This window comes from Danio rerio, chromosome 7 (assembly GCF_049306965.1).
Source record: "Danio rerio strain Tuebingen ecotype United States chromosome 7, GRCz12tu, whole genome shotgun sequence".
NCBI classification, from domain to species: domain Eukaryota; kingdom Metazoa; phylum Chordata; class Actinopteri; order Cypriniformes; family Danionidae; genus Danio; species Danio rerio.
The window spans coordinates 34,254,296-34,267,226 of NC_133182.1; the positions used below are offsets into that span (position 1 = coordinate 34,254,296).

At 39.2% G+C, this 12,931-nt stretch overlaps 1 protein-coding gene across 2 annotated transcripts; it reads right to left on the reverse strand.

Moving 5' to 3' along the window:
• Positions 1-1,591: 1,591 nt before the first annotated feature.
• On the reverse strand, positions 1,592-12,620 carry smad6a (SMAD family member 6a). Of its 2 annotated transcripts, none has more exon segments than NM_001024810.2 (4): positions 1,592-2,821; positions 10,014-10,091; positions 10,177-10,233; positions 11,295-12,589. In NM_001024810.2, coding segments are annotated over 4 exon segments (1,371 nt in total). In that variant the 5' UTR covers positions 11,989-12,589; the 3' UTR covers positions 1,592-2,279.
• Between the last annotated feature and the right edge of the window lie 311 nt (positions 12,621-12,931).

Consider the following 12,931-nt stretch of genomic DNA (forward strand, 5'->3'; position numbering starts at 1 on the left):
TGGAAGGGCATCCGCTGTGTAAAACATATTAGATTTGTTGACGGTTAATTCCGCTGTGGCGACCCCAGATAAATAAAGGGACAAAACAGAAAAGAAAATGAATGAATAAATGTTATGAATAACTTCATATGAATCTGTTTGCTAAGGACGTATGCATAATTTCTGCACTAATATTGTTTCATTTTACTAGATTGTGCAGTGATCAACGTGTTGACTGCATTTATTTAGCAATAAAATTAGCTTGGGTGCTAATGTTGCTTTATTAACGAAAATGAAAGTGTTGACAATGCATTTGTTTTGCACTAAAGTTAGTCATTGCTTATGTTGCATTGCTTTTGCAATGTGTTACGAGCTGTCAAGCAGCATGTGTATATATTTCCTGCAAATAAATCGCAAAATTGTGGCGTTGCAAAACATTTGCATCTTGTTTTATTGATAATGTCACCAGCGATTAGTTCACGTCGACTCTGATAACATAAACATTGACTTCCAAAAATCTAAAGTCGCTCAACCCCTACTAGGGATATGAAAAGTACTGATTTAAGAACCAATCAGTAATCTTATTTAAAAATGTCCTTTTCACACTTGAGCACTAACACTGTTCATTTTTTAAAAGCCACGTCTCTCAAAGGATCTGTCTATGAACAGATATGAGTGAGTAAGATTTTAAACACTCCAGTGTTTGTGTATTTGTGCACTGTAAAACAGTCAACTTTATCAAATCAAATGAGAGTAGTTAACTCAAAACCTATTGGGTTTTACAGTACTCAGTTGGTTTGAGTTCTCTTCATTTACTGGGTTTTACTGTGTTCAAATTGCTTCATTTACTCAAATGGATTGTCTTCAAAGTACTCATTAGGATTAGTTTTTGAACTGAAATGGTTTGGTGCAATCGGTTTCCTCAAATGGTTTAAGTTACCTTAACTTAATGGGTTTTACAGTGTGTAAGGCCTTTAGTGAAGAGCGATGATCATTGTAGCCAATAACACTCATACACAAGCACTCAACTGTTGAGTGCATGTATACAATGGCCAGTCAGCAGTTCAAGAATCCAATTAGTGGTGCTTAAAAAATGCAAACAGGAAAAACTGCTAATATTGTACTTTTTCACATTTCAGTACCAGCTTGGTAATTGAATTCGGTACTTCTGACATGCCTAATCTTGACACACCTAATAAGCCCACAAAATCATTTCATTCTGCAGGGCCTTTTCAGATGCTCTGAATAACACTACATGCCCTGTTTTACTGGAAAATATGTTTTACTTGAGCTAACTGGATATTTACAAGAGATCTCCAGATCATAACAAGATTGTCTCATATTTCACGGAGGAATTTTTGATATGCGATAACATTTGTGTAGTTTTACTCAGGAAAAGCCAGCCAAAAGTCAAATTTCTGTCACCAAAGACAAAAGAGCCAGTGATAAATTCATAACCGTTATCTCTGACCTGATAAAGCTGACTTTCATAGGACGAAATTAAATTAGAGTTTTTCCCCTGCTCACTTGCATCGCATCAACTGTGTGATGGAATTGGCAGATCATGGCACACAAAAATGGCACATTTTAGCAGACACAAATCCGAAGGGCATTTCTTTTTTTCTTTTTTATTTCCTGTCCATCCATGAAGACATTGCACCATACATAAATAATTATGCTGTAAAAATGACTCAGTATTTACAAGTATTCCATATAATACGTTTATATAAAACTTTATATTAAATTTAGATAGATTACATTTGGGATGGTGGCTGCGGGTCTCTGAGAGTTCGTATTGAGTTTGTGTTTGTTTGTTGTTTATCCACCTTTTTCCACACGTGATGATTGTGTTCTAAATTATGGGTTGCACTTCTAGCTTTAGGGATTATCAAAGGAATTTTGAAATTCCTTTATTATATTCATATTCCAATATTCATAGTAAAAACTGTGGAAGAGGTATGTCTGGTTTTGTGCTTTATTTTTTATACTTGATAGAAAATTATGCTTTTATTTATATTATTTTAACACAAGCATGTCTGTCAATGCTCCTTTGAGTTCACTGTCTCTCAGAATTCACTACAGTAAAGTAATAGTCAATATACACCCATTATATTGCTGTGAGAAGTCATTTGGGGATTAGTCGTGGTCTACTTAAAAAAATTTTCTTAAATATTTGATAGATGAACCATAAAGAGAATAACAGCACCTCAAAAACTATTTTTAAAAACACTTAATTTAAAGGAAGTGACTCCCATAGCTAACTCAAAGCATCATTGTGGTGTAGGAAAAAGGTGGATTGGTTATCTGTGGTTGTTGAGTAAAATCTCCAGCCAGCATGGACACGATGTGATGAACTGTCTGGAATAGCACGGTCCCCAACCCTTGGCAAAACTGATCCTCACACTGTTCGGGTCGTACGGCCCTTCCGGGTGTACCGGATGACTGGCCGGTTGCATTTGGCACGACTTCTCATAGTCAAACACCTTTATGGAGTAGCCTGGCATTACTCTCCTCACCGTCAGACTCAGGTAGGGGTGATGCTCCAGAGTGGGCGAGTTGACAAATATAGGGTGCTGACTGCGGTTGTAGGCCCAAACTCCATCGGGCTCTTTGCTGAGGAGGATGCCGTGGCCGATCTTGCCGCGGGTGCGCTGGACGGAAGTGGAGCGCGGAGAGAGGGGCAGCAGGCCCAAACATAGGCCTGTACCCTGAGGTAGGTCGTAGAAGATGCTGAGAGAGGCGTCGTGAACTGGGTACAGGCGGCCCACACGGGTGCGAAGCTCCCAGTAAGCCACATTACACCAGTGGTTCTGCGCCAGCGAGGAGGGAGACATACTGGCATCTGAAAGAGAGGTGGAAACGACATGTTAAGCATAAATTTAAAATAGAGAACACAAATCAAAATAAATAAAAATTGTAAAGCAGAATATTATTTTAAAATTCTGTATATTTAGTAAAAAAAATATCATTCTTGTTTTAATTTTCTTAATAAAATAATAATTTAGGGGCGTCACGGTTGCTTGATTGCCTCAAATCAAGAAGGTTGCTTGTTTTTGAGTCCTGGCTAAGCCAGTTGGCATTTCAGTGTGGAGTTTGGATGTTCTCCCCGTGCTAGCGTGTGTTTCCTCAGGGTGCTCTGGTTTTCCGCACACTTAAAAAACATGCGCTATAGTTGAATTGGGTAAGCTAAATTGGGTAAGCTAAATTGCTAAATAAATGCAAGAGTGTATGGGTGTCTACCAATGTTGGGTTGTGGCTGGAAGGGTATCCGCTGTGTAAAACGTATGCTAGTTAAGTTGGTGGTTCATTCCACTGTGGCGACCCCTAATGAAAGGACTAAGCCGAAAAGAAAATGAATGAATGAATGAATATAATAATTTACAGCAAAGATTGTTTTGGCCTTGCATGGTCTAGCACCACAATATTTATCTGAGCTTTTAATCCCATACACTTGTAGATGCGCCTTATGCTCGTCTGATGCTGGTCTTTTAACTGCTCAGTCAACGCGGCTAAAATCTATGGACCGGGCATTCTCTTCACTGGCACCTAAATTGTGGAACTCTTTACTCTGGAATTCTGATATTCGCAATGCTGAATCCCCTGAGTATTTTAAAATCATCTCTTAAAACGGAATTAATTGATTTAATTTGACTTTTATATGATTTTTCAAACTATTATTATTATTTTATGTGTTTTTAATAATTTTTATTGTTACTTTTCCTGCTGCAGGGGGGTGGGAGTGGGGGGTGAGGGGTGCTCATGTTCAGGCTGATTAGTAAAAAACAACAAAAATAATTATGATAATAAAAGAATAAAAAGATAATGAAAAAAAGATAATAATAAAAGACAATAAAAGAATAATATTATTAAATAATTGTTATGGGCATCACAGTAGCGACGTGTGTAGCACGATCGCCTCACAGCAAGAAGGTTGCTGGTTCGAGCCCCGGCTGGGTCAGTTGGCATTTCTGTGTGGAGTTTGCATGTTCTCCCCATGTTCTTGTGGGTTTTCTCCGGGTGTTCCGGTTTCCCAAACAGTCTAAAGACATGCAGTATAGGTGAAATGATTGAGCTAAATTGACTAGTGAATGTGTGTGAAAGTAAGAGTGTATGGGTGTTTCCCAGTGTTGGGTTGCTGCTGAAAGGGCATCTGCTGTGTAAAAGCATATGCCGTATAAGTTGGCGGTTCATTCCGCTGTGGCGACCCCTGACTAATAAAGGGATTAATAAAAAAAATTAATGAATGAACGAATTATCATAATTTTGTTATGATTAATTTGAAGCTGATTAGTAAAAAAACAACAAAAATAATGATGATAACAATCATAATAGCAATAAAATAATAATATTATAAAATAATCGTAATTATAATAAGTTTGTGAATATTTTGTGTAATAATTTGTAATATTTGTAGCAATGTTTTCCTTTTATGTAAACTGTTCTTCATTACCATGAATTTTTCTTATTAAATAAACCATTTAACTGAAGTATTTTATTTATCTGGCAGCGATCAGTAAAGGAATGTAAACATAATGTAAACTACATTAATAATGCTGGATAGCAATGTATGTTTAATAATCATGGATGTTTACATGTTTGCTACTTATTTACTGATAAAAAATAATAAACAAATAATTATTATTACTTTATTGTAAAACAATATCAGACTTCTTTGAGCTTCTGAAAGCCACAAGTGTCCCAGCGGAGTATTCCTCAGCATTAGCGCTCCACTAAAGTAACTGCGCTGTCATGACAAGTAATGTCAATGTTTTGACCACTCTCACATCAGCTCCGTCTCGTTCTCTCTGATGTTCCACAGAGCACATTCACTCCCTGAATCTACAATCCTATCAGGAGCGAACTGGAAACTGAAGAAGCAGCGACCCCCACTAACAGGCCCAAATCTGTCATCTCTGCCTCCAACACCCCCCGCTCCTGCCTCAGCATTCCTCTCTCTCTTCTGTCCCGCGCGGGGCCTACTGGGGCCCCGTCTCCCCCTCCGAGGGCCAGCATTCAGCTCTCTGACCACTCAGTGCAGGCTCGCGACCCCCTGACCCCCCAGCCGCCAGCCTATCCAGTCTGATTAACTCAAACACAGACTGATGGCATTATTTTGCTTCACAGGCTCTATTGAGGGAGAAGATCTAAAGCCCTGGGCCTGTGCCCCCATTCTGCTCAGTCTCAACCCTCTCTGGCCCAAACAGACAGCAGAGGACACACTGTTAATGAAGCAGCTTTGCCTCAAGGAGGGGTGCGGAAATACACAATCATTATCTCCCATTCTCCGCTCGCTGACTTGGTATGTGCTTACAAAAATGATGTTTGAGAAAAAGAATGAGGAGGGTAGCAAGAGGGAAATGGTGTTTTCTTTGAGATTTGCATATATTTGTTTTCTTTCCGGATTTAGAAAAGTGGAAACAATGCACTAAATAAATCAAAATGGAAAAGGCAGCGAGAGGAATTTCATTTTTTCTTGGAGATTTGCATAAATTCCTTTCTTCTGGGATTTAGGAAAGGGGAAATAATGCACAAGATTAATCAAAGTCGCCTGACAGACTCCAAACATTAAATCTGCCTTTCATATTGCCGCATTAGTGTTGACGTTTTCATATTTGACCTCGTTTAATCTCACGCTAAGGCTTGCACATCACTAAATTTGCTGCCTGGTTTAATTCTGTAAGCGACGCTATTGTGTTTCAGGAACTTTTTCCTCATATGCACAGTTGTTAGTGTCTGCGAAAGCATTCTTGGTGCTTGTGTGCCTAGCCTAAACCAACACCACAAAATGAGAGGGGGGGAGGAGAGGATGGAGTCTTGTCTGCCCCGCTGTGCCAAATATTAGATCTCCCTCCACATATTAGACCATTTCACTGAGCCAGTGTGTGGTGGAGAAGCAGAGAGACGGGTGATAATGGAAGTGCCACGACGAGTAGTGCCAGAGAACTCCAGAACACTTCCCGTATTTTCACGACTCAAGAACAGTAGCACAGTCTACATGTTCGGCTTCAACACCTACAGTTGAAGTCAGAATTATTAGCTCCTCTTTGAAATGTATTTTCTTTTTTAAATATTTTCCAAATGATGTTTAACAGAGCAAGAAAATTTTCACAGTATGTCTGTTAATATTTTTTCTTCTGGAGAAAGTCTTATTGGTTTTATTTTGGCTAGAATGAAAGCAGTTATTAATAAAAAAAACATTTTAAGGTCAAAAGGGTTAGCCCCTTTAGGATATATATTTTTTGATAGTCTACAGAACAAACCATCATTATACAATAACTTGCCTAATTACCCTAACCTGCCTAGTTAACCTAATTAACCTAATTGAGCCTTTAAATGTCACTTTAAGCTGTATAGAAGATTCCTGAAAATATCTAGTCAATTATTATTTACTGTCATCATGGCAAAGATAAAATAAATCAGTTATTAGAAATGAGTTATTAAAATGATTATGATTAGAAATGTGTTGAATCCTCTCTCCTTTAAACAGAAATTGGGGAAAAAATAAACAGAAGGGCTAATAATTCAGTGGGGTTAATAATTCTGACTTCAATTGTATCCTTCTGAGCATCTAACACTGATGCTAAAACTCTAAAAAGAATAGTTTCTTCAAAAATGAAAATTCTGTAATTATTCCATCACCATTTAGTTGTTTTAAAACCTGCACTAAGTTCTGAGAAGTTGCTGATTACACATAATCTGGATTATGAAATGTGTTTTAAAGAATGTAGCACTTTGAGATAGATCACAATTAAAATGTGATTACTTTTATAGATTACAATAATTGCAAATGATTGATAATTACTAATATATGATAAATTGAAGCAGTAAATGATTCATAATTTGATTCTCCATAATTTTTTTTCTTTTAAAAGTCATCCTGTAAATAATTGTACTATTTGTCATGCTGTTTATCTTTAAATATCTCACAAATTCAGTACATTTAAAGTTAGGTCAAACATGCTCGAAAGGTAATCCAAAAGTAATCTTTGTAGGAATCAAGATAATGTTGACTAAAATGTTGTTCAAACTGACCATTTTCACATTTCTTAGTAGCGGAAGTCGTCATAGTTAAAAAACTTTAAGCAAAGTAAATTGGAGAATACAACAATTTTTTTCAGTCTTATTTGCTCAAATAATAAAATAAAAACTCCAAGATTATGTAATAAAGATTTTCTGAAAAAGGAAAATAATTGTGTGAGACTGGCGACAGCAAACAGAGGAGAGAATAATGTCAAATTTACTGTTCTGTCCCATAGACATAGCATTAGAAAAGCCTCACACAAGTGTGCGTGTGTTATGACCCTTAAACGCTTCATAACAGTCTTGTGAAAAGGGTTTATTATTTGTAAAAGAGCATACTTTTTAAGTTATCTACCCAGTTCATTCCTTTCTTTTGTAAAACACAAAATAAGACAGTTCTAACCTACAGTGAAAGTCAGTGGTGTATGATTTCATCCCGGTTAACATATACTTTAATTGCAGACCGAAAAACTCCCTTAAAATATCAGTGCTTTGTGTTATCAAGAAAAAAGAGACTATAATGACGGTCTGGAATGACATGGGCGAGTAAATGATGACAGAATTTTCATTTTCACTTTCCATTTATTCTATATAATACATGGCAGTCCTTGCCATGAACAAATACTTAAACTGTGGAACATATCTATAGAAGTATCTTTCTTTTGCAAGTCATTTTTGTCGCTCATTCCTCAGGATAATCAATCTGCGGTAACCGAACTGACTGCATATTGATCCCTATCTAAGATGAAGCTAACTGCTTTTGTCAGGATGAGAAAGCAAAATGATTTCTCCATGTCACAATACTGAGACACTGAGAAAAATATGCAGACAAACACACAAAACACAATTACAATAAATCAGCCAGAAATGTAACCAGATCTAAAAAGATGCATGTCCCTTAAAAACGGGGGCAAATCATTTTCCAACAATTGATAGAGTCGTTCTTTGTCAACATCTGTAAAGAATCTCTGCAGAGACAGGCAGGATTTCATTAGTTAAATTGCGTGTTGGCCTGCGCTCTGTCAGGAAGAGGGGAAGCCACAGCGAGGCCTGTAATTTAAACCTTATTTTAAAATGCGACTGGCTGGCTGTGCCAGGGCTTGCATTGCAAAACTCAGCAGGAAGCAACAACATGAAAATAATGGAGGAAAGATTGTATGCGACACACCAAAAGAGGATCTTGCTTCATGTCTTCAGAGTTCTATATGCTCTGTAGCAATCAGCACACAGCAGATAAGAGCTCAGGAGGCCCCGAGTCCCCTGTCACCGTCCTGACAAAACTGCCCATTGTTGACCATAATCTAATTTTGACTCAGTGCTGAAAGTTGATGGATGACGTCTAAGGCCCCGTTTACACTAATGCGTTTTAGTTTGAAAACGCATAAGTTTTGCTACGGTTACGCCATCCGTCCACACTACGCCGGAGTTCTCGAGCGCCGAAAACGGAGCGTTTCGAAAACGCTGGAGAGGCCGTTTTCATTCTGAAACGCAGCTGCTCCGTCTCAGTGTGGATGATGGAAAACGGAGACATTTGAAAACGGAGGCGGGGCTGCAGACATTCGCCTCTCTGATTGGGGCTTTTCCTGAATATTAAGTAGCCTAACACGCATAGTTCAGTCCTGCATCTTCTCCGTGTAAGTTAAAACTTCGCAAGTTTGATCATGGCTGCAGTCTCTTCTTCTCAGTTTGATATGGAAAACAGACTATACCGAGGACACGGGTAAATCTTCAAAGGGAACAGTGTACTTTATAACTTCATTCACATCACCCTGGCTACGTTGTTTTACTTTCTCAACAATAAAATGTAAACATGATATAAGGAACTGCCTATTTTCATTTTAATATTAACAACTAAACAGACAGCAAAAATGTTGAGGCGCCGTGCTGCATATATGAGCGTCATCTTCACTGTGTGCATATTTATAACAAAACGGAGCCTACAACAACTGCCTCCTTTCAATTTCAGTGAAAATACGAAACACACCCTCTCTTTGCTGAATATCAGTTTTAATCGATAATGGCCATTATAAAAGTATAACATACAATAAGTTTATACATTATAGGAAATAAAGGCAAGCGATCAGTCAATATACAGAATGTACGTGCTTACATTAATCATTAACTTATCTTTGCGCTTAGCCAAAACACGTTACCTGAGAACAAGTAATAGATTCCAATGTCCAATGAATATGTCGTTAAATAAAGACAACAAGATGAAAGAAATATTCCGTTTAATAAATATAGTGAGGTTAGATCCAGCGGGAGATGCTTGATGAGAAGTCCGACTAGCACAGCTCTCATCTGGGTAGATTGGCTACAGCGCTTGCCTGAGAGTGTGTGTGTGGTCACGTGATGTGCGTTTTCAGCGTTTTGGTGTGGACAGAGAGCAGTTCAGAAACGCTGGGTGAAACGCGAGTGTGGACGCGGATCGTTTTCATTCTAAAACGCCGTTTTAAAACTGAAACGCACTAGTGTAAACGGGGCCTAAGAAGTTTTGGCTATTTGCATACAGCACATCTAGATAGTATATCCACAATGGAAAGTCAAGATTTATCCTAATGAAACTTTGGAAGGAAAAGTATTCAAAACACTAAGAATATCTTCAAACTCAGATTTAATTAAATAAAGAAAACTAAAAACCATATGGCTGCATAATTATACCTGAGAAAACAAGATAGAGTTCTGTGCTTAGACAACGTAGTATTAAGTTAACATGTAAATTATGCACAGAGACTTTAATTTGGAGGTTTGTATGAGTGCATGGCTTAGCTGACCAGTCATAACAAATAAATGTTACAAGTTAACCTAATTAGTAGCTCTGAACATAGCAAATTGCAAAAGAAAGCTTAGGTTTATTCATTTGAAACAGAAATCCATTGCAACATTCTAAAAAGACAGTAACAAACTTCTGAAATGTAGCATACTTGTATGCCAAGATCAAGCAGACAATCTGAGCAGTTGTTTAGACTGTTCCTATTTTAAATGTATTAATTGATGGAGACTTGCACACCAACCTGAATAGTCCTGGGACAGGCCGCCAGCGGATCGAGTGGCTTCGGTTTCTATGTAAGGCAGCATTGGAAGGGAAGAATCTGCAAAGAGGCAAAAAAGTCAATCATTTCACTCCTGCTGAACATAATTGAATTAGGTTAAGAAATACTAACTTAAACTACTTACTCAGTGGCTTGTGTTCTGGTAAGGGGGAGAGATGAGAATAAGGAGGTGGTGGTGTATCTGAAAATAGGGATAACAGAGTTAAAGGTTTTCTTCGTTTGAGCATCCCTCGAAAAACAAAGACATTTCAGACCATTCAAGGTCAAAACCTAAAGTTCTAAAACTGCATGAACATTTGGAAGAGTTTTCCCAGCGTTTTGAAAGCAAATCAGAATGTTTCAGCAAACCAGTATTCCCAGCTGGTATGGAAATTACAGGTGAAGAAGCGCATCCATCAAAAAGACAATGGATGTGTCATCAAGTGCCAAGAATGCATGGAATCCAATTAAAAGTGACCTGTTCTGTTGAGTCTCATCATTACTGAGGGTGGAAACACAACACTTTCTGCTGAAGCAGTGGATTGAAACTTCAAGGAAAACATTTAGAGTTTGTTTTAAAAATATGAATTATGTTAATATTAACATGATATCGCTGTTAATCAATTGATAATTATAATGACGTTTTGTGTGCCCATGTAGGACTACAGCACAAGTCATACCACAGCTTTTTTTGGTGTATTGTTGTGGCAAAAACTTGAATGTTACATTTTTTTTTCAGAGAATTCTGTCTTGACCCTCTTGAAAGACAATTATTTAAACAATTCCATTCCAAGCATGCAACCGACCATATATACACACTGTTAGGGTAGTGCTTTATGAACAGGGAGGGAACAGAGAAATTGAGAATCCCAGAGGGATTCTAGTTGGGAATTCCACTTCCTGAACAGGAGTATCACTGTCCAACTTCCCTCCCTATCATTCACCCATGCTTCAAGTAAAAAAAAAATCACTTTTTTAATTATAAAAAGTACGTCACACTGTGTTGCCTGATTTAATGATACAGAAAACATTTACACAGGCCTAAGATGGTTTGCTGATCTTAAATGTTTTTTTAAGACTATCTGAGTAAACTTTTGTAAAGTGCTCAAAGCATCCACAAACCAGCCTTCAGGCTATAGGCTGGAAGATTAAGATAAGTATACAAAAGCAGATATTTGTCTAGATGTGTTGACAATTCTAATTCATAGCAATGCAAGAAAATCATTAAAGCCTTCACAAAAGGCATTCAGAGGGTTTGCGTACCATCCTTTACTGGTCCACAGAGGCGACTGTAATGATGGGGGTTGCAGCAGAGGGTCTGGCTGTCCTCTGCCCTGAAGCTCTGACAATGACAGAGTGGTTTGAGGAGAGAGGATAATCGTAGGTCTGGCCAGCGGAAAAGTCGACACAGCAGGTACTGTGGAGACACTAGATGACCCCCGATTCGCACCTCAGTCTGCGATACCAGAACACATCCACTTGGCATCCCGCCTTGAGACTCAACAGCTTCCAGTAAAACATCCAGAGACTTGTCTTTCAACTTTTTGAGAAAGGCATAAGTGCACTTCTTGAGTTCTTGCTCGGTCACGGCACCAGTTTTCCGTTCCCTGCCACTCAAACTGCTATAGTTGTTGTGGTTCCTATGTTCCACACGGCAAGCGAGTCTGTTTTTGCTTCTGGGGAGGTCTTTAAACAAACAGCATGTCACCGTCCTGCCTTCGCTCCCATCGTTGAGAGGTCCATCGTGTTCAATAAGGACCCCCGGTTCCCCGCGCTCCTCTACGCGTCTGCCGCACGAGCCCGCGTTGTTTCCCGGTGCGTATTCCGTTCTGGGGATCTTCTCTGGGTTGCTGTCACTCCAGTCATCCGGACCTCCATCGCCCCCCTCTTTACCTGCGGTGACTAAACGGCTTCTCCAGAGTCGCCGAACCAGACCCGTGCGTCTCGTCCTGAACATACGACAGTTTAAACAGTTTGCATCCGTTTTTCCTATGTTTGGTCAGAACCGCGGAGACTCCAAACGCTCGTGCGCTCGCTGTCCGACATCAATGATCTGTGCTCACATGCACAGCCGAGCAGAGCCTGCGCGAAGCCCAACATTAGACTCCGCTGCTACAATATATCAACACTGTAGCAAAGGGCTTGATGTAATAATGATAGTGCACTACGCGTGGAGCGTTGCATCCAGTCTGTAAACATGCCCCGTAAACATGTGAAACTTTACTCTCCTCGAAATGCACGGTATGCAGAAAAAAAATCTTCGATAGCGTCCGTAACGGATCCCCGTTTTCAAGCAAACCTTCTGCAGCGGGTTAATGACGCCGAGCACATGAATGGAGCTCACTATAATCCCCGTTCACGTTCCGCGCGCTCCTGGCGGATGAAAATGCTTACGTTGCGACGGCAAAGTGGTCGTTCTAGGCGGATAGACGGACATATGTTGTCTTGAGGTTTCGTTCCGTGTTTCGGGTGAGATTAATAGGATTCTTCGATGGCTTCTTTCGCCGTTTCACTCTCTTTCTTCTTCAGATACACACACACGGGGCCCCTGAGGAGAGCAGTGGAGCCATTGGTTGATTCCCATCATGTGCTCGTCTAGACACTTTGGCGGCTGCGAGCCGCGCTGATTGTTGCGCAAACACAGTATCAAGTTTCCGAACTCTTAAAGGAGCAACATGTACCTCTGTGTGCGTGCTGTGCCAGCGACACTACACCAAAATGTTACCGCTGCGATGATTGTGATTATGCACCAAACGCACTGTTACACAGCAACAGTTTTTTTTTCTCAGATTACCCCTATTGTGCATGTAAAAACATATTACCATAATTACAAATTTCACTATCACTAGTATGACAAAAAGTAATTTTACGCCATTATTATTGTTAAAATAATCATTATG